This window comes from Neofelis nebulosa, chromosome 1, assembly GCF_028018385.1.
Source record: "Neofelis nebulosa isolate mNeoNeb1 chromosome 1, mNeoNeb1.pri, whole genome shotgun sequence".
Classification (NCBI taxonomy): Eukaryota; Metazoa; Chordata; class Mammalia; order Carnivora; family Felidae; genus Neofelis; species Neofelis nebulosa.
The window spans coordinates 83,189,442-83,212,678 of NC_080782.1; the positions used below are offsets into that span (position 1 = coordinate 83,189,442).

The 23,237-nt window shown below is 36.2% G+C and overlaps 1 protein-coding gene across 20 annotated transcripts in view; it reads left to right on the forward strand.

The window, feature by feature from the left end:
- MCTP1 (multiple C2 and transmembrane domain containing 1) overlaps positions 1 to 23,237 on the forward strand; it is a 535,749-nt gene that overhangs the window by 361,885 nt on the left and 150,627 nt on the right. For 19 of the 20 annotated variants that reach the window (XM_058706103.1, XM_058716425.1, XM_058698881.1 and 16 more), the window contains 5 exons: positions 14,898 to 15,000; positions 16,777 to 16,879; positions 17,210 to 17,311; positions 17,692 to 17,766; positions 19,823 to 19,942. In XM_058706103.1, the coding sequence (XP_058562086.1) occupies positions 14,898 to 15,000; positions 16,777 to 16,879; positions 17,210 to 17,311; positions 17,692 to 17,766; positions 19,823 to 19,942 (503 nt within the window). Of the gene's footprint in view, positions 1 to 14,897; positions 15,001 to 16,776; positions 16,880 to 17,209; positions 17,312 to 17,691; positions 17,767 to 19,822; positions 19,949 to 23,237 lie in introns of those variants that run through there. The other variant, XM_058727403.1, reaches the window with a different exon arrangement.

Genomic DNA, 23,237 nt, shown 5'->3' on the forward strand with positions numbered 1-23,237 from the left:
TTGCCATTAAATCTGGAGCACAAATACGCTCTTTGTATACTTGCTTTTTTACTTGTTCAGAGAAGAACTTGAAAAATCTGCTGTACATCCTAGTGATAATCACAGTCAGGCTCTACAAGATATTCAGCAACGATTTGGAAAACAGACATTGAGTCAATGATGCTGTCTTCAGATCCTCAAATTAGCATCCATTTAGGAGTGTTGTGGATGGAGAGGGGAGATTTTAAATCACTGATCGCTCTCTGAGCTCAACAAAGAGTATTTTCTGACCTGGTATAAATGAGGCTATTATTATAAGATACTTAGTTGGCATCAGAACACTTTTTTCTGGCAAGTCTAACAAGACAAACGTATATTTGACCAACTTGGCTCTACTTTTAAAATATGTTTAACGATCAGAATGTAAAGTCAAACTTCCATAGTTCAAGCAAAAAAAAATTCAAATTACAGTGTTCCATCATTTAACATGGGCCCGGGGGGGGAAAAAGAGATTCCATAATCTTTTAAGTAGCCATCAATCTTACTGCAGTTACAAAGAATTTTTTCCTTTCAAAATGTAAAATTTTTCTTTTGTTACAACACATTCATTGAGTAACATTGTGATACTGTATTAACTCTGTGTGAATAAAGAGCAATTGAGACTCTCTTTGAATGAGTGAGTACAAAGCACAAATTACTTTTTAATGAAACCCTCAATTCTTTCCCTTTCCACAAAAAGCCTATAGCCTTGTTCAGCTGAACACTCCTACAGTAGGGTCACTTCAGTTAAGCCCCTAATAAACTGTTGATAGTTGAGGGTAGTTTTTTCTTCAGTCTCAATAGCCCAGTGTTGGACAGTGCACTTCAAATCATTAAGGTTAATACAGATTTAAAAAAGAGATTAACTCTGGTGGTTAAGGCCTCAATTTACAACTCCCACACATACACATGCATTGAGCAAGGCACAAGAGTGGATTGAAATTTCAGTCAAATTGTGGGCAGCCTTTCACAGCCTGAGAAAGTGGCACTCTGGTTTTCAAAGTTGATCAGCTAAATTCTTCGTGAGGGAAAAAGTTTGATTAAGTGAAAAATACTTTGCAGTACAACTTACTTACCTTTCAACTAAACAGTGAAAAGGTGAATGTCTTTCTGTACCATCAAAGCAAAACCTAGACACTGGCCCTGCGTTCACTGGGGAAAATTCTGCTGCTAAATCAAGTATTCCTTAAAACTGGACAGTTTGTGAGGGGGGAAAGACCTCCAGCTGGGGCAGGGGGGTGGGATTTTTTTTAAGGTGGTGGGAAACAGTTCGTGTTGGAGTTTGTCTTTCCTAGCTTCTAATTACCCTCTTCGTTGGATGGGGCCTAATTTCTGCTTTCAACAGAACATTTAAAGTCTTCTATATCGAGTGAGGCTTTCTTCACAGAGTATTTAGACCTGGCCTATTGGTTCTTTCAAGTTCTAAGAGAAGAAAGAGAAAAGGGTTCTTCTCTTCAGCCCCTCCCCTGCATTTTCCCCTGGATTGTTTTTTTGAGTTCCGAGGAAGAGGTCACAGCCTCCCCAGGGATACCAGCCACTCAGGTTCAGAAACAGTGATATGGGGGAACTGCGAAACCCTTTCAACAGATGCCCTACCTTTTCACTGTATTAAAAGGAACACTAATATAAAACTTCTCCACCCCAGGTGAATTGATCTCTCAAATTAATGCACCATCTCTTTCAGGAAACAATAGAGGGAGAGGGAGAGAAAAAAGGAAGAGAGGGAGAGGATTTTACAATTAACATAATCTGTCACTGAAACAATCCCATCAAATGAGCATATCTTTTTTCTAAAACAAGGCTACACATAAAGACCTATGACTCACCAGCCCCATAGTCTGGAAACCTACCAGTTATTAAGGGAGATGTTTACTACCCTTTTATTTGCATAGACTTTTCCCATGTTTTTCTTTAGGAAAACTGTCTTCATTGTTGAAAAATATTTAAGTAACAAAACAGCAGAAAAAGACATGCTACAGTTTTTTTTATCAGCTTCCGTGAGAGTCTTATTATCTTAAGAAATAACAGTTAGCAGCTCAGATTCATTAGCAGAGCTAAATTTAAGCCCCATTTGACAGGCTGCCTAGAAAACATTTTGTTTTGCTGTCTGTGGGCTTTAATTAAGATGTGTTCAATTTCAGTCCTCTTCAGTCTAGCGCCACCCCCCCCCCCCCCAACCTTGCTGTGTCACAGACCGGCGATCAGACACTTTTAGATGGTCCGGCCCATGACTTTGACCTTCTGCGCAGTCCGGCGTTCCCTGGGGAACCGTTCAACTCATGAGGTCTGATTTCACACTTCCAGGATGCCTCAGCTCTCTTAACAATGACAGGGAGACAAAGCCCTTTAGAGCAGGCCGCATGGGGACTTGTTTAAATTGGAAACCAGAGAGGAGTCAAGGAACAAGGTTATGGGCTACAGAATAGTGCTTTTAATAAAGAGCTCACAGCTCTGGCTCAGCTCAAAGAGGTCTACCTCTGTACAATTAATTGAGCCATTTATCTGGAGCATCTTAGGCCTCTACTTTCTCACAGAATTGCGTGGTAAATATCAGCTAAGAAGCAAATGAGATATGCATGAAATGAATTTTAACACTTTGATTACTGTGCTTCCAGTCTTCATTAAAAGTAAATTTATTTGTATTTCTGACCTCATTATCAGTAGGCTGCCTGCATTTTTATTGGTTCCTGTGATTTCCAGCTTGAGTATGTCATGAAGGTATATTTTATATAGAGATTTGGATTTATTATTCTTGGTATTTTCCCTGAACATTATGGGTCTATTCAGAGAAAGAAAATGAAAAGGTAGTTGTACAGAAAAAGGCGAGTCTGTTCTTTCAAAGTTTTATATACAGTTGGAGAAATGCCAAGCACATATATATAACATAGATAAGATATTGTCCTTTTAAAAAAAATTAACTTTTTGTGGGTTACCCAAGCAAATTGCATAAGATATATTCAGTTGTTGCTTGAGTGGACCTCAGAATACAAGAGTTTTACTGGAAGAAGTGGGTATATGTCTTCTTTTATAGAACTATAGCAGTTTGAATGTTTAATAGCATGTGCCTTTAATTATATCATCATATTTATTAATATTGATGATATCTGATAAATGCAGCCTTAGATTTTACGATCATTACTTAAAACCTGTTAGGAAAATGAGAAAATAGATCTCCTTTAAATGCTACCTAGCTCCTTTGACAGTATCATATAGCATATGGAGGAAGTCCTTCCTATTTGTGAATTAGCAAGGGTGAAATCATTTACCAAATAAAAGTGGCTTATGTATGGATGTCATTCTTAATTTTTTTTAACTTTTGCCATCTTTAAATCTTAAAATTATATTGATTGCTTGAAACAAAAATACGTAGGTTTTACACAAAATGTTTTGAAAATTTCCCAAGCAAAGTATGCTTTATTTCCATTATATAACCTAAGGATGTCCCTGTTTGCTTTTTAAGAATTAAGCTTATAGAAGATTATTAAGCAGAGAGTAGAGTTTGAAAAGAAACGTCATCCAATTTATAATGCATCAAAAATACCCAACACCTGACAATGTTATCATTCTAATACGCCTACTTTAGAAAATGACATTACATACATACATGTTAAATGTCCTAACACTATATAAATATCTTCCTTAAGGATGAAATTAAACAAAAGAAGGCATCACAAGAAGAAAAAGCAAATCATTGCTTTTCATTCTTTTTTTTTCCCCCTTTCATTCATTTATGTCAACATAGCTTACATAGAAATAAAAGGTGTTTCCTTTTAGTGCTTGCATTTTTAGAAAACTAAATCATATTCTAATTTTAGAAATGCAAAAGTGTTTTTCTAAAACCAAACAGTTAATATTAAATATTTGTGAGAAGAGGAATCAAAATGATAATGTAACACAAGGGCTAGTGAGGCTGAGTCTGAACTAGTGTTTTACATGGAATTACAGAACTCATGTGTGATTCATATGCAGGTCACATGGTCAGAAGATACTGCTCTGGAAGAATAGGTGGGATGACAAAAGAGATTAATAATTGGGTTTGATATGCTCTAGAGGTGAAGGACTATGGGCTGAGAAAGTGGTGGTCCCACTATCAATGGGAAATGAGGGGAAAAGAAATACTATAAAGTAATTAATTGTGTTCTGTGGAAGTAAGATTACAAAATGATCCTTTGAGTAAAGAAATAGATAATTGGTGATCTGGCTTGGATGGCTAGCTTCCATTCGGTGCTTGAAGAAATGCTTTCAGATGCTAGAATCATTGTTTAAAATTAAACGTTTTTTTAAAATTTTTTTGTTATGACATAGTTGTGTAAATAAGAAATACATTTCCTGGGATGACGGAGTAGGAGACTGGTGCAAACAGAGAAGATCTGGATTTAACTAGATTTTTTGGGAAAAAAATCTTACCATAGGAATATTTGGGCTATATGATAGTAAAGTTAGGTGCATAAATGATTGAATGGCCACACCCAAAAAGTGATTGTTATAAAGGATTGATGTCAATGGGTGTGCCAAATGGAGGAATACAGGGCTCCGTTCTTGGTCTAACATGTTCAACCTATTTACTAGTGACTTTGATGAGGCAATTGAGGGCTTCCTTATCAAACCTGCTGAGAGGGATAGTTAACTATATACTATATGCACATGTTATATGTTTATACTATATGTATATATTATATATTTAGATTTTAAATATTTACATATGATGGTACTTACACATAATATAAACATGCATATTCATATATTCATATATATGTGTAATAATTTAGTTCAAAATAATAGGGTTAGTTCAACAAGGCGAGCATTAAAGAGTATAATTAAAAAGACTTACTGGGATACAAAACGGTGATGTCCTGCATTAACAGTAGAAAATATAGAAAAAAATTTAGGGTTTGAATTGAGGTTAAGCTCTGTGAGTGTGAATAATACATATATAAAATTTGTTACATTGTTTCACAGTATACAAATTGGTTATGTTGAATCAAAGGGGAATGTCCAGAATACCTATGGACTCCTCAAGACACACTGGGGTATGAATTCAGCGTTAGAAGCTATTCTTTAAACAAAGACAGTGACAAAGCAGAATTTATTCTCGATGGAGATATCTGGTGTTTTAAAATCAAGTCAGTTGAGAATAGCTCCAGGGAAATGATCATAATAATAATAAAAATAGTGGCAACTTACATTAATGGAGCCCTTAACACATGTCATACACTACCCTCAGCTTGGAACAAGGGTTATCACAATCTCACAACAACCTAATTGGTTGCTGTTGTTATGCCCACTTTACAAATTAGAAAACTGAGATGTGGAGGGGTTAATTAAGCAAGTGTCCACACTGGCATGTGGAGAAGACAGTGTGACAATTAATTATGCTACTTCTGCTTGCAGTCTGCAGCAGCAAAATGCGCTCCACACGCTCTCAGTTAACTGAATACTAATATAAAATCTTAGGCAAGTACATCTGATTGGGTTGGCCAAACACACATCTGCAACCCTAGCTGCAAGGGAGTCTAAAAATGTGATTTGGGCCTTTACAGCCTGTCTTGTTTAGGAGGAGACACCAAAAGTTAGAATAGATGCTCAGCAAGCCATCCACATTAATAGGGCAGGAGGGTGGGTAATGATCAGATACTTGAAGTGACAGTTGCTATACCCTCCCTTTGCACCCATTATTTCATTTTAACTTAAAAATGACCACAGAGGGCAAATCATAAAATAGGCAAATGTGACCAAGACGTAATTTTGTGTGCACTGTAAAGAAGCACTTCCCCAAAATTATAATTGCCAAATATACATATCAGAATAGTCCTGTGGAGGTAGTGATTGCCCCATCACTGAAACCAGAGCCTATCGGATTGCCTGGTTGTAGAGAGGATTCAAGTCCCTGGTGAGCTATTCGAACTTGGTCTCTGAGGCATTTTTCCCAGCCCTCAGAATCAGAGATCCTGTAATAGGTACTAAGATGAGTAACAGACTCTTGAATGAGTAGATATTTTGTATAAAAGAAATAAAAAGACAAAGATATGATTTTAAAGACAAAGGCTTGATAGATGACGGTTTTCAGTTTTATTGCCTAGTATTTATTTATTTATTTATTTATTGCCTAATATTTATATATTTAATCACCCAGTAGAGTACTTCGTTTTTTCAGTCTAAAGAATTGTATTCTACTGCAAAGTTTCTTACCAGCTAACGAATTTACTTATAAGGAAGATTATCTGGAACCTGACACTTTTCTATGGGGAGTCTAATTAAATATATAATTACTGTAGGTCCTAAAGTATCTATAGGAACTTACCAAAACAAAAGAGCTTCTAATATTAACACTTATATCTTTGGACAAAGAACTTTTGTGTTTCCAATCTTGTAACCAGTCACTTGCATAGAGTTTCTATATTAAATATTAATTGAAATAAAGTTTTTCAATGTTTTAACCACAATTTATGTAAACGCTCAAAAGCTGAGACATAATTTTTTCATAGCCTCCTCTCATTTTATAGATCCCATAGTCTCTCTTTTCTTTCTTTTCCAGTTTCTTATCTGTCTCATTTTATTTCTTGTTCTTCTGTCTTAAATTTCAAGCTTCCCAGCATATACCAAGATGGTTCAATTTTGGGACTCAAGCATGCATCTTGTTACACATAATACTATAAATATTCTTTTGCATCTAATTCTAGATCCCAAGGGAAATAAATTCGTATTTACATTGTGCTCTGTTTCCATTGCTCTTTGTCATGGTTCTCAAAGTGTGTGTGGCCCAGGAGCTTCCAGGAATCCCTAAGACTTTTCAGAGAGCTTTAAAGTCAAAACTATTTCCATAATAATACTAAGATGTTATTGTCTTTTTCACTCTTTCTCTCATGAGTGGACAATGAAATTTTTCAAAGGTTATATTTTTGACTGCTCTGATGTTAACATGTCATAGATTTATTGTATCATTTTCAAATGAATGATAGTTGTACCTGCTCTCATTTTTAATGTCTAAAATGGTGAACTGATAGATATGATTTATATAGAGAAAGGTTTTTTGATGTCCTCAAAAAAATTATTTTTAATGTTTTATCTAATTTTGAGAGAGCATGAGCAGGAGAGAGACAGAGAGAGAGGGACAGAGGATCCAAAGCGGGGTCTGCACTGACAGCAGAGGGCCTGACATGGGGTGCAGGCCCACAAACTGCGAGATCATGATGTGAGCCAAAGTTGGCCGCTTAACCCACTGAGCCAGTCAGTGTCCCTCCTTCAAAAATTTTTAAGAGTACCTGTGACACCTGCGTGGCTCAGGTTAAGGATCTGACTTTAGCTCAGGTCATGATCTCTCGGTTTGTGAGTTCAAGCCCCACATCTGGCTCTATGCTGACCGCTTGGAGCCTGCTTTGGATTCTGTGTCTCCCTCTCTCTCTGCCCCTCCCCATTTACTCTCTCTTTCTCTCTCTCCCTGAAAAATAAATAAACATTAAAAAATTTAAAAAAAAAATTTAAGGGTACCTAAAGACCAAAATGTTTAAGAACTGTTGCTGTAGGGCAGTGATTCTCGTTTGGAGGAGGGCAGTATTGCCCCCTTGAGCATTTTAGAGCTTTATGGGAGAATGGAATTGCCACAGTGGTTAGGGAGCACTGCTAGTATTTGGTGGGAGTAGGTTGCGGATGTTAAATATCCTACAAAGTATTAGACGATTTTAAGTAGTGAAAATTGTCCTATGTGCCGCATGATTACATATAGACATTGACATAGGTTTTAAATCTGTTTCATGATTATCTGAGCCTAGATTACATTCTGAAATACATATTATTTACTCAAGTCTTACAAATGGCTGCCATTTTATACTGCAAACACCAAAGACCTTAGGATTGCCTCCACAGCCCTTCATGATCTGGTTACCCATTACTTCCCTGACATGTTCTACAATTTTTCCCATTGCTCACTGCGCCCCACCATCAGGATGCTTGAGCACACCAAGCCTTTGCTCTAGCTCTTGCCTCTGCCTGGGACCTTTATCTCCAGGTAGCCATTTGACTACTCCATCACTTTTCTTCAGTTCATTGCTCACATCTCGCCTTCTCAATGAGGACTACTCCAACCACACTAATTAAATTTATAAACTGTGCCCCTTCTCGGCATTCTTCAAATCCTTTTTCCTGCTCTATTTTGTTCTATTTACATTAACATGTATCACTCTCTAACATAAAATATACTTGTTAATTGTGTTCAGTATTTAGTCTCTTTTTCCTCCCTCCCCACCACAAACAGACTCCAAGAGAGCAGGGACCTTTCCTTTTTTTGTTTGTACGTTCTGGCATATAGTAGGCCCTCAATAAATATTTTTTGAATAAAAAAAAAACATGGTTTTATTATAAACAACTTTCTATTTAGTGCTCCTTTATCATGGCATTAATGCATTATATGAAATCTTGAAATCATGATTGGGTCAGTTTAATTTCAAAGTAGTAAGGAAGGCATTACAAAATCTTCAATATGAGAAAAGATGCACTACATCTAATGGGCTGAGAGCCACAATTGTAGGGGGCTGGTTTTCCTGACACAAGGAAACCTGCGTCATGACTTCGTGAGGAAAGAGAAGTCCAATTATCATTACTCGGTCCCAGAATCAGACCCATTGGGAACCTAGTGAGGAGTTCAGTTAATGTATTTCTACCAATCATACGTTTAAACTATGTTTAGGTCAGTTGATGAAAAAAGCAAAGGTCAAACCCCCATCTCCAGTGATAAGGGAGGGATTGCAAGATATATCCGACATACATTGTTTTTTTTTGTTTTGCTGGACCCTGTGCAATTCCCTCATGTATGTAGAACATTGTTATATGTTATGATTGAAATTCCAGTTTGTGGAAAGGACAGAGGGCAACCATGATTATAAGTTTTTTAAAAAGATTAAAGTATAGCCATTTCAAACTGTGACACCTGAGGAAATTAAACCAAGGAGCTTAATTTGTGCAAGGTAGGCCCCAAATAAAAGGCCCCAATGGATATGAATTGCTTTCCATGCTATTGAAAGCCTTCTGTGTTTTCAGAGACAGGGCAACAAAGAGGTGGTCACTGCGTAGCCCCCCTACACACACATTTCTATAACACATCACATCCAGCAAACTGTGCTGCTTGTCAGCAGCAAAATGACCCTGGACAAAGCCCACCACTGATGGATCAGGATTAACTTTCTATTCTGGGAGCAAGAATATCTCTCAGTATCTTTTGAGTGACTTCAATGCTCAAACCAGTAGTTTGCACAAACTGAAGTCCACTTGCCCACATAACAGGTAACAAGCAAGCAGGGGTGGTGCAGACTTTCCCACAGTTCTTTATAAATATGTCAGTGTTGTGACCTCAAAGAGCAAGAGCTAAGAGTGAGAGAGAATTAGCCAGTCACTGCATCCTATTTATTCCTCAGTGCTGTTTTGAAGATTGCCAGAAAAGATGCCCACTGGAGACAATTCTGACATCTGTTTTTACTGTGGTGGGAATGGCTTTTCACCAGAAGAATTTAGGTATTAGAGCATATGCTTTAAAATTTGTTATAGATTTATTTTTGAGTTAAGATAGAAGAATCTCCAATTCTCATTCCCGCGGGAGATTTTTTTCCCCCTATAAAAATCCATAGGGGAAAAAAATAGCCCCTCGTATTTAACTAGATTATGGACAAATGCATTAGTCCTAGCCCAGTATTTTTAAGTATCTACTTTATAGTCATCACATAACATGTTTTTAAGTTTTTGTGTTGTAGAGACCCTATCAAAAGGATAAAGAAATAAATTTAAGCTAAACATTGCTTGTCATAAATTGTTAAAGTCTTTTTTTTTAGGTAATTGTCCTTCTAAAATTGTTGGTGATAGAGATGTGTCATCACCATAGATCACCAGGGTCAGCTCATCCACTGAGGAAGTCTTCGCCTCCTCAGTCCTTCCTGTTCTAGAGTTAGAGAATGATATGCTTCTTTCTCATTGCTTCCATTGCACCCTTCACTTACCTTTATTACAGCACTTGCAATCCTGCATTATAATTGTGTATTTACATGCCTATCATGCCCACTAAATTGTGCGTGCCTTGAGTGCTGGACTATGTCTTAATCATACTTATAATTCTGGGGTGAGAAGAGCAGGCATTCAATAAGTAATGAGTGCTTCAAAAGGTATTCCTATTTCTCTCTAGAAGATTGTCAACATGGAAAATTGCAATGTTCTCAAGCAAGGCTAAGACTCTCCGTTAGCAGTCATGGTGGTTAATGCAATCAACCCCACTGCTCCAGTCCCCGCCAAACGCTGCAATTTCTATCTTGCATCCAAACCCATATCTTCATTTACCTGTACTGCAAAGGAGAGGATAGGCGCTTTTTAGCCAAAACAGTGAACGTTAAGGGAAAACCAGTTGGTACCCACAGGTCAGCTTTAGCCTTATGACTAGAATAAGAGGGAGATGAGCGATTATGTAATCTGTTCTCATACATTTAGGCTGTTTAAATAGCCCAAAATAATCAGAGACAAAGTTCAACTTTGCATGCTGCCTTAATTTCTTGCACTTGTAGCCATACAGAATTGAATGAAATCATTACAAGCAGCATCTTTGCATCACTCTCTAGGGCTTTACAGAATACCGTGTTCTTAACAGACATCAACACTGCTTCCTGTAGTCAATCCCTCTCCTCAGATACTCTCAACAAGCGAAGCAGCATATCACGGGGTCTAACTGGAACGATAAAAGGATGAAAAGAAGGAATAATTAAGGAGATAATTAATGGTTAGGTCCATCACTGGTATTTCTGTGATTGTTTTCAGTTGTTTAAGTGGCACATAATCAAGGCTGCAAAATTTAGAAACTGAAAAGCCAGTCATTTAAAGCATCATTTAGCAAGCCGGATAAGCACATTAACTATGTGTAGCCACTTCTTTAAAATAAAACTATGGTGAATGCTTTTTAGTGGTAAGTTTATAGAATTTGATATTGTACGTTTACTATTATTTTGGTTGAAATTGCTGTTAATTTTTAATTACCCTTGAATCATGCAGTGGCAGAAGGATACTTTCTAAATTAGTCGAAAATAACAGTGTGTAAAGACCTGATGTTGGCATCCGTTACTGATAACTGTAAAAACATAACTTTTTAGAAGGAAAAGTTGAAGAGAAGTTAAATATAAAATTGGCTGCTCTCTCCTTACGTAAATTTTCCTCTTTACCAGATTCCAGAGAAAGCTACCCTGAGCACTTTGTTGAATGCTTCTAGTCCTTGGGAAAAAAGACTGACTTAGCTAAGCTCAGTAAATTGTTTTTCATCAGCCAATAACAGTATCAGGCATGGTAGATTGTTTACTTTTGGTATCTTCAAGCCCTGTTGGTTCTACCTTCAAAATACATTCAGAATCCAATCACTTTCCATCACCTGGAGTATCACAGTATCCTCCTCACTCTTCTGCTACCTCCTCCATTGGCTTCTCTCCACCTTACTCTCCAAATAGCAGCCATCATCAGATCAAATACCTCCAAAAGCTTCCCCTAGCACTTCTAGAGGAAACGTATTCTAAAGAGACCTGCCACCCTCCCCATACCTCATCGAATACTGTCCCCCTCTCCCAGTCTATTCCTTCAGTCACACTGGTTTCTTGGATATTCCTAGAAACACCAGGCACAGCTATTTCTCTGACCTTTCCACAATCTGTTGTTGTTCTAGGTAGCCCAAAGCTCACTCCCTTGCCTCTTTCGTTTCTTTCTGCCCATGTGGAACTTTTTCAGTGAGACCTTCTCTGACAGTCCTTTTAAAAATTGCACATATATACAAGCACTCCTCATTGTCCTCCCGATGTTTTTCTCTATAGCACTTATCACCTTCTAAAGTACCATAAAATGTGTGTATGCATTGTCTATCTTTTTCCTCAATGTAACCACCTTGAGGTCAGGATTATTATTATTATTTTATGCACCTCTGCATTCTCAACACATAGAACACTGCCTGGTACATGGTAAGTAATAATTATTTGTTGAGTGAATGAATCTGTAGTCAAAACATTAGCCAGCTCTTCGCATGTGTGTGGCCGACTACTAAGATACAACACAGTTATTGGGAAAGGTCTTGCCTAGTGACTTATGCTTAAATACATTTAATTAAAGCTATGTTAAATAGTAGTTTGGTCTGAGGTGAAAGGCTCTTTTTTTTTTTTTTTTATGTAAGCGCCATTCCATTTGGTACAGTGTCTAATATGGTCTCTTAAAAATTACATTGCTTACCCATTTCAAGTTATAAGCAGGTACATATGAATGAATATTTCTGCCAATGATGCATGCCACTGGAATTTAGTCCAGCAAAATGACTGAGAAGTGGCTTCAGAGGGTTCTCACACTATTTTTGGTGCAGCATTGTCTCCAGGGCTTTAACATCTTCATTCTAATAGAAAACAATGACTGAGAGAATGAGTGGTAGACAGAGGACATCAGTTTTCTCTAGGAATGGTCTTGAAAAATAATCAAGTAAATGGTAAGAAAATAAGGATGGACACTGCCTCGTGGGCATAGGGTTTGATAAATGTATTCGTTTCTTAACAAAATATGGAAAGAGTTAATCATTAAGAACAGATTTTGTTTCTTTAAGACTCCACATCTTTTGTCAGCAAATACAGATAGAGTAACAAAGAAGGTAGTGAGTTCAGAGACTTTCCATGGGGTTGAAAGCCTCTTACACCATTGAATATAATTCCTGTAGGAAAAAAAAAAAAAAATCAAGGGAGGATTTTCATCTTCTGCTGATAGAAGTTTAAAGTAATTTTTCCCCCAATAGATATTGGTCTCTGAAGTTTGTTCTTGTGTTTTGCAATTGAAAAAGTGGTGCACCTTTGACTGAATCTCTTACACATTGTTGATCACTTGAGGGCAAGTAAAACCAAGTCAATTGAAATCTAATAGTAACTGAAATAAAGCAAGTGAAAATAAGGAAACAAAAATGCCAATAAGTGCTCTCTTTATGTAGTCTTTTTTCTTTTTTCTTTTTCTTTTCTGTTATTTTTTTTTTTTACTAAATCAAGATTTACATTAATGTACACATATATGAGAAAGATTAAAAGGAGGTTCCAGGAAGAGTGTGAACGTTACGCTTGGCTTTTAAGTAAAAGTTACCAACACTCATCACTTAATCTAAAGTTCTATCTAAAGTGATAGTAAAATAATTACTCTTTTGACATTGAATTCTATTAAATATGGCCTTAATTTTCTCTCTGATCATTACAGATAGGTGTTTTCTCCGTCCCACCCTTTTATAAATTATTTGAGGTGGTGGTTTATGTCCTCTTCTTTTGTGCACACTATAGTGCCCAGCACAAAGCTACGTGAAAAGAAGTGAGGTTTTAGAAATTGTTCAAATCTACTTTTTATGCTTATACTGGAATTCACGGAGGAAAATAAAATTGTGGATGTGGCGTATAAAACGTATTGCACTGTGTTTTAATGAACAAACTGTTCTTTTTTGAATTCTCTTTCCCACGTTGTGTATGAAAAAAGATAATACAGATCCTAAGGCAGAGATAAAAATTCTACCCGTCCTCAAAGGCTTTCTAGTCTCTACTCTTCAGTCAAAATTGTTCCTATGACCAAAAATTGGAAAGACCACCATGCTGTTAAAGTATGCAATCAACCTGGGGTATATGAGGCCGCTGAAATAACACACATATATTTAATCTCTTTTTTTAATATAAAACTAATACGTTCAATTAAAGGTGAGTCAAAGTTGGTACAGCTCGCTTTAAGAATTACAATATGGAAAGTAAATACACTGCTGTGAGGGAACACATAGCTTATCTGTCCCTGATAGCTAATGAATTCCTTCCTATTAAAATTTAATTGAAAATCTTCAATGATATTTAAGCTTTCACAGAAGTGTAAACTACAGTGACTACAATTCACAATGCATCTAAAACAATTATTCTTTATCATTAAAGTTAATAATATGCACATTAACCTCTTCTGTAGTCTAAATCAATATTGTAGTTTAAAAGATATGACCTCTGGACAGCTTTGTCTAAATATTGATTTCATTGTCATTTGTATAAGGTATCAAACAAATTACATGCTGCACTAATATCATTAATTCTGCCCCAAAGAGCCTCTGACTTTATGGGGTTCTTATAATACCTCACATGACATTACGAAATATTGAGGATATCGCACAATATAATTGCCGAATGGACAAGATTTGACTATGGCAGAACAGAGTCCCTGTAAACAGATGATAACTTCCGAATTCTTTACTCTCAGCGGACAGGAAAAAAATACTGCTCTTTAACATGCAGACTGGTTGAGCGGTTAGGATTCAAATGGCAGAATTTCTTCTGCCTCAGAGGGTCTAATTTACCTTCTTGTGATGCCATAGATATTTCAGGAGGGAATCTAAAGGTACATTAAAATGGAGTAATTCTGTAATAAAGCAGTTTTCCCAACATAAACTTGTTTAGGAGTTTCTGTTATAAGTTACTAATGAGTCAGAGGAGTTGGAAAATATATGCATAAAAGTGAAGGGGTTGAGCCTTTCAAAGGATCATTATAGAATTAAATACAAATTGACTTAGGGATAAACTGGCATCACATCTTCTCTCATAATTGGCAGTAGTGTTATTTTTGTATTTAAAAAAAGTGCAAATTGAAATACCAGCTATATAATTTTCTCTCTTTCACTTTTTTCAGGTTCTAAATTGCTCTGAATCACAACAATTGTTAACATTATCCAGTTATGTCTAACTGTATTTTGATGTTGTTTTTAAATTTTTTAAACTGTACAATAGTTTTTGTTTTCTATAAAACTCTGTAGAAAAGAGATGTGGTCGTGATCATGACCCTGTGAACTGTGGGTGCTATTTGTACTGAAAATGTTCCCCCCAAATCTCTTATAGGCAAAAGTGACCCATTTTGTGTAGTGGAACTGAACAATGATAGGCTGCTAACACACACCGTCTACAAAAATCTCAATCCTGAGTGGAACAAAATCTTCACATTGTAAGTAATCATTACCTTGAGCTCATTTCAAAACTGGAGCTAATAATATTTATTTTTGAGATATTTGTGTGTGTGTGTGTGTGTGTGTGTGTGTGTGTGTGTGTGTTTATTCTTGACCGATTAACAACTCAGCACATCTGGACTGCCTTTGCTGGCAACACCGAAAATCATAATTGCACTACCTTTCTGATAGTGAAGCCTGGGGAAAGCGTATTTTGTTTTTCTGTGTTTTCAAAGATTTTTTTTTTAAACTGAGATTTTTATATGATTTGACTAAGGGTTTTGCTCCCATTAACTGAATTGCCATACCGCTTCTTCCTTTTATGCTTTCTATTGAAATTCCCCCCAAATGCACTGACACCAGGGAGGACAAAGCTCTATTTGTTCCATTGCTCAAATCAGCAAACAATTCAGTCTCGAATTCAGAGATGCTTTAGTTTTGTTTTATTGCATTTTAGTACAATAAGAACATTAAGTATTGTCCTAGTTACATCACCATTTAGGTTGATTTTTCTTTTTTTTAAAAAAAAAGTTTATAAATCTTTTGACTACACGCTAAAAAAGCTGCCGATCTACACCATAGTATCTCCTAAGTTCGTTGTGTGTGTGCGTGTGTGTGTGTGTGTGTGTGTGTGTATGTTTTTAACTGGGCTTTAGAAATGAACTCTGAACAAAGGAAAACTCTCCAAACAGAGTACTTCTTAAAAGTTTTCTAACATAGTTTTATTTTCTTGTATATGAAAACTGCTAAATTCCTCATTAATTTCTTATAATGTCTCAGCTTAAGAGCCAGTAACTAATCAGATTTAATTATCTGACCAATTTATCTTTAAGGAATTCCACATTTTTATAAGAGATGAAAGCCTGGTCAGGAGACTTGCACTCCTAAGAAGGTTGTTGAGAGTGTTTTTCCCTGGAATGCATAATTGAATGAATAGGTTTGATTATTATCAAAGCCATTAATTGATTGTGCCCTGATAAAGCCTCTTCTCACATGTGGTTGCAGTCTTTCAGTAATGAATATATTCATTTTTTTTGTTTTCTCTTAATTCATGTTTTCTTGGTAAACAGTTTGATCAAAGAATCAATGCTGTCAGCAATGGGGGTTTATTTTTCCAGAAACAAAAATGCAGAGCTCACACAGTTGTTTATTAACATACGTTGTCTGTGGAACATAATGGAACACTATTTAATTTCTAAATCCTGGGGTGGTACAAAAGCTATCAATGTTACATTTTCTCCATTCTGTTTTATGTGTTGGTTAATTTTTACTATAAAACTACCAGAAGTTTTGTTAAGAACTGTAAACAAAAAGATGTCCTACTGTTACAAAAAAGGAAAAATATACTGTGACTCTTGCTGATATCAAATTTACTGAAGTTTTACATGGGGTTAATAGGAAGGTAGAAATTATTGTGATTATAATTAGAGGGAAAAGTCTCAAAAACATCAGTGCCACTTATTGATGTTTTTTTTTTACAATAACTTATTCTGCGCCCATCCAGATGGAAGATTATATTTCATTAAAAAATTATAACTTGAAATTACAGTGGTGTTCAAAGTTTCAGATAATAGAACCATCACTGTAGTCTACTAAGGTGCATTATGGGAAATTCTGTCAGATACCAAGCTACCTTGTATATGTGTATATGCAAATAGCATACATAACAACACATACACACAAAATCAGCTGGAGCCATCTAAATTTTCAAAAGCATTTTTGTTCTTGTTCCCCACTGATGAAGTCTTTTCGTCTTATGTGTATTTATTATGCAGCAACATTAAAGATATCCATTCAGTTCTTGAAGTGACAGTTTATGATGAAGATCGGGATCGAAGTGCTGACTTTCTGGGCAAAGTTGCTATACCATTGCTGTCTGTAAGTTTTATTCACCTGACACACTGCTCTGTGTTGCTTTTGCTCAAGGAAAAAAAAAAAACCCTCAGCTCTGTATCTGTCATTTCTCAACCAAGGTCTGTAATAAGAACACTAAAAATTTTAACATACTCAATTCACGGCCATGTTGAATCCCATGATAGTTAATTTTTCCTGACAGACTTGATCCTGGTAATGAACAGGTACTTGTCAGAATTGCCACAGTTGTTTTGGGTTCTCTGTCAGTTTCAGCAGCTGGGGGTCAAAGGTCACTGAGGGAGTGTATTCAGTGGAGACCGCGAGACAGACGGCTGTCATGTCCTTTTCCCGCAGATTCAAAATGGTGAACAGAAAGCCTACGTCTTGAAAAACAAGCAGCTGACAGGGCCAACAAAGGGGGTCATCTATCTTGAAATAGATGTGATTTTTAATGCTGTAAGTCTTAACTTTGGCTTTTTTGTACTGCTAAAGAGTTCAGTTTCATGAAAGCTTTTGTTCCTGATTTGTAGAGAATTTCTGTCATTCCTCATTTTCTCTAAACCTTGATGTATCCTGGAGAATACGCTTCTGCCACTGCCTGGCACACCCACACTTTCTGTTATAGTTGGCGGCTGCCACTGCGGCTGTGCTTCGGCCGCTGCCTGCCGGCGTAAGAAATGGAAGCGCATGCATGTGCAACTGTATACATTTATATTTTATGAGCACAGCAGCCAGGACTTTGAAACTTTAGGAATTATTGCAAATCGAACTGCGTGAAAAACTTGTAAACGTTTGTAATATATTAATCCATAACAGACACATATGTTGATGTATAGGTGAAAGCCAGCTTACGAACATTAATACCCAAAGAACAGAAGTACATTGAAGAGGAAAACAGACTCTCTAAACAGGTAAAGAGCAAGGAAAGATTAACCCCTCTGGGAAGACCTGATTGTATCTGTAAAACATCTAAGTAAATTCAAATAAACTTTGGAAGTATAGAGGGGGGAAGCCTATGGAATTGTTGATCACCTACTTATGTGAAATGGCTCTTTCTTTTTCTCTTTCTTTCTCTCTCTTCCCTTCCTTTCCTTAAAAGATCAAGCAAGGACAATACCAAACTAATAAATTAGATGGGGGTGGTCAGAATGGAAAGGGGATACTGTAGGTGCTGCATAGAACGGATATGTATTCATGCATTGGCGTAAGAATGATCATTTTGAACATAAAATACTGTCTGATTGCCATGGAATGTGTAAGAGAGAACACCAAAAGCTGAGGTTCAAATATATGTCCAGACGACCACCCACAGGTATGATGCAGGTGTGTGTAAAGCGAGCCCTGCGTAAAGCTCTTCCCTCTAATCCACAAGAGAGGGGCTCCATCTTTTAAGGGAAACCTCCCTGTTAATTAGATTTTGACTATGATCTTTTAGAAGTGAACTTTTATTGGCATTTTTAGCTAGGAAAATAGAAAATCAGCACATCTGATTTTTCTGTCATGAAGAAATTTTAAATAAGGCTTGATATCCTGTAATTAGACACAGTCTTAAATTAGGTTTGTTATCAAGTTAAGAAAGGGTACTAAGCTACCTCTTTAAAAAACTGTTTACTTCCAATTAACACAGCTAACGTAAAATGTTTTTGTTACGGCGATAAAGCATACAGAACTCATTTGTGTGTGTTAAAATATTGAACAATTTTCTGTGCTATTAGAAGCCTAAAATTAGTTTGGTTTTAAATCTAATCAATTTACCGTAAACAGTGGGATCTTTGGTTGTTTAAAGACAGTGCATGCATTACAAATGCAATATCTATCTAAATAGAAATACAGATTACATTGTTTTCACAATTATAGATAAAAGTAATGAAAGTAGCTCTAAAAGGACGGTGATCAGGGTAGGAAGGAAAGAAGGAAAACAAAAAGGGTGACTCTTTTCCTGAAAGAATTTCAATTTTAATAACTTGTTAAAACTGGTTTGCCTGTACATGCATCTATATTTAGACATACACATATACATATTTTTTCCATATGACCTCAGGAAACTGTATATAACTACTTCTTTAAAATGCCAGATCACTATTGAAGTATATTTGGAATTAGCAAAATATTACCCGTAGACATAGTATTCTAATTATTAGCACAGCTGTAGATCATTTTTTGTATCATCATCTAGCATATGGGCTATTCTTTTACAGTTGTAGCCATGCCTTGTTTTAAATTTTAGATTTAAATTGTACCAACTCTCATATGCCTTTTTAATGAAAGATTTTGTAAAGCACTTGGTTACCATAATTTTTTTCTTAACTCCAAAATGATGAAAAAGTAATGAGAAAATATAATTTAAATTTGTTGTGGAAAGGAGAGACAGAGAATTAGACTGAGAGGGAGAAACTGAGAGAGGGAGAGCGAGAGAGAGAGAGAGACCAAGAGAGACCGAGACTGAAAAATTGATAGTAAATAAGGGAGAATCCCACAAAAATGATGAAAATTTTGTTTTCTGTAAAAAAAAGCAATACTTGACGGGTTTTTCTCTAAGACCTGAAATTGAAACATTCCACGTTATCCATTTCACTTTCAAATATCTTGAAATTAAGGCATGTAAAGAATCTTAAAACCACAATAAGATTTAAGAATTTAAAAATATATTTAAGGTTCACAGTATGTAAATGTCTTTAATTTTTGGAGATGTTTACCTTTCGCACATAGGTAGCCCAATCCACATAATAATGCTTTTTTTAAGAAAATCTATTTAGCTAAGGAATTGTTCTTATAATTCAGTTCTTTCTGCTGTTTCCAGAGATACTTCTCTTCCTTTCACTCATGAGCCAAATTGCTTGGTATATTCTTCCAACTTCATTAACTTTATGAATCCTTTTCAAGTCACACTAAACTTGAAGAATTTTGTACCATATCTGATGGCTTTTAGTCTTGCAAATTCTAATAATATTTTCATCTTTTGTATAGCTGCTCCTAAGAAACTTTATCAGAATGAAGCGTTGTGTCATGGTGCTCGTAAATGCTGCATACTACGTTAATAGTTGCTTTGATTGGGATTCACCCCCAAGGAGCCTCGCTGCTTTTGTGGTATGATAATTCTTTATTACTTACATTGTTATTCATTAAATTCAGTAATCATAGCTGCATGTTTCTGTGGCTATAGTAACAGTTATGTTGATGTGGCCATTTTAAAACTCCTATTTTAAGACTTGACTGGACAGATTTGCCGTGGGCAGGAACCTGATGGATCGTTCAAGGTCTGAGTCCAAGAATACATCCCCCACCCCCACCAGATTTCCGGAAAGCAAGAAATCTCAGCCAATATATAATTTTCTCCATGACAGTCAAAAAGTAAAATTTTACATATTGCATAATTCCAAATCCCAATAACAGAGCCAAGAAAAGTCCTTAGTGTTAAAAAAAAAATTAATGATCTTGGCCATCCTTATTTTAATGTTATTGTTCTATAGATTTTTTTTCAAAATATGAAAATCATTGGCAGTAGGATGCTGGTTGGTAATATTTTAATATGTGAATCAATTGGAAGTAGATGTGACCTATTTAAGAGACGTTTTATTGTTTCTGAGATTTCCAGTTTTTAAAAAGGCACAAGTGAGAATTTGATAGATCTAAATAGTCCTCTAACAATGTTCATCTTGTAGCCTTTTACTTTGGTTATTTAAAAACTGCTGATGAGACCAACTAGCAAAGCCAGAAAATCTGAGAGAATACTTTCCTCTGTGCTTTAGCTGGGATTTTCCGCTCTCACGTTAGTTTTGCTTATTCAGGATTTCAGTTTGAAATTTAAGTAGAGTCCTTCTTCTGAAATCCTTTATTTTATTGTCATATTTGTTAGAAGATGAGTACCTTAGGCTTTCTTATAGTTTCCATTTTAGCAGAAAATGACTTTATGATGGAGCTCATAAGAAGAGCCTTCATTATAGTAACAAATCAACATTTTAGTATTACCATTCAAATGAGTGTCTGCACATCTGTTTAGCACTTTGAGCTCTGTCCTCCTCTCAGGCCTTGTATAGGACTTTCATTAATGTCTGAGCACATGGAACAAAGAGTGTGTATGTCCCTTTGTGTTGTAAGTTACCAGAAAGTTAGGCAGCCTGCTTCCCATAGACATGTTGTTGTCTCCTTAAAGAAAGCAGTTGCCATCATCATTAAGTTTGGGAAAAGAAAATCTTCCTCTGTCAATATACTTTTAGTTAGCTCTTCCACATAATAAATACATTGGGGTACTGTTAAGCAAACTGGATTATGATTTTTCACTATCATAGAGACACTTTGATATTAATGAGGAAAAACTGGCACTGAGTTTCTGTGTATATTTAATGCCATTACTTCCAGGTTCCGTGGGCCCTCATAACAGATGCAGTAATATTCTCCCAAAAATGCCATGATGCCATCTTTGATTCGCTCCTTCCAAAGTCATCCCGCACAACTGTTTGTGAAATTTGAAAACAGGGGAATCTATACAGTTATGTCATTTGTTCAGGAACATTCATTCGGAATGCTTTAATATTACAATGTATTGTATAAGTCTTCATAAACTTTCTCTTGCTTCTAGAGGTCACTGACGTAAAACGAATTCAAGATGGCAGGCTTTTTTCACAGTTTCCTTTGATTAACAAAAATCAGGTGCTGAAATTCTGAGACACTTAGGTACATGTACATGATAACACTTGAGTGGTTTCACTGTTAGGGTATCCAAGTTCACTGGGAAAGACAGATTATAATATCTCTCTCAGCTGGTAGTCAGCTTCCAACAGCCTTCATCCTACAAAACACAAACTGAATGCGAGATGCTTGCAAAAAAGGAGGGGGAGGCCACAGTAAAGGTGGGATAAGGGTCTGCAGACACGAATGACGAGAAGAGGCCTCACAAGTCGCAATGTGAATGTGCAAGAAGAGTACTTTTGAGAAGAAATGATAACATTGACAGGTTCGTTGAATACAAGCCCTGAGTTACACTCTACCGAATGTGACTAAAATAACGAATAACAAAACTGAACTTCATTTTTCTAGACCTGAGCTGGGCATACCATGAGAAGGGGGGCCCTGCCTTTTCCACCCTGGTGGTCCAGCATCACCTGCAGAGTATCTAGTACTTGGTAGGCTCCCAATACAAATGGCCATCCAGATCAACAGACCAACCAATAAACCAGTCAATCGATGTGAAATTTTTTGTTTTTAAGTGAAGAAACTCTTCTCCAATGATGCCAGATATATAAGGCTTTGCTCTAATAGAGCTAGTTATTAAATGATGATAGACATAGCCTAATGCTTTCCTTGGACTTTTCATTTAAATTCTAAACTATTTCATAATCCTATAAATAATAATATAATAATCCTCTATATAATCATAACAACCAATACTTATTAAGCCTTTATGTACCAGGAAACTGTTTTACAGACACTAATGCACGAAAGTGCTTTTCATGAATACGTGAATTTAATACTCCCAATAACCTAACAACAATCTACAAAGTAGATACTGTTATTTTCCCAATATGCAGAGGAAAAAACTGAGGCACAGAAAAGAACCTTACCCAAAGCCACACAACAGATATTATTTTCTTTCTAAAAGAGCTTTTAAAATATGTACCTTATAATCTAAGTATCATAACAATTCAGAAAAAAAAAATAAAGTATTGTAGGATTTTTATTCGTCTTAAAGATATTAAGTGATATATTTAAAAATGAAATGTTTCAAAGATCTCGTTGCATAACCAGAGCCTTTTTAGGCCAGTTTATTGAAAAGAACTGCTTTCCATTAGGAGAAGAGTATGAGCAGCACCCCATTGTTACAAACATATTGTTCCCATCATTCCCTGTTGATGGATCTCGGGTCTATTATTATAATATTGGTTCCACTTGGCCCACTTTTTCATAAATGCAGCTGCTTCACGGAGCACATGCATTTGTACCATTATGTGGCTTGGTTTTAGGCCCAGATCAGTAAACTTTATAATGTTTAAGAGCCTTTTTTTTTTTCTATCCCATTTTCTTTTTCTTTTCCAATTTCCTATCCAAAAACAAATGTAGAATAATGAAACCAAAATGGAAAGACAATGATCTTTTTGTCCCAATGTCAGTTAAAGTGGAAAGCCTAAGAAACGTAGGGCTAGAGAGGTTCCGGCCCCTTTGGCACTACCTGTGCGCTCTGGGAAGACGCTAGAGCCGGCTGACGACACAAAGCTGCGGTCGGCCGGGGAGGCGAGGGATAAAACATAAGCAAACATGTTCCTGGGAATGTCCTTGTTTTTGTGTGCTATGAATTAGGTTTTTAAATTTTACTATGAATATTGTATGCCTGAGAGCAAACACAGACGTATGTGGCGCAGAAGGCCCTGCTTGTCTTTTGGAATCA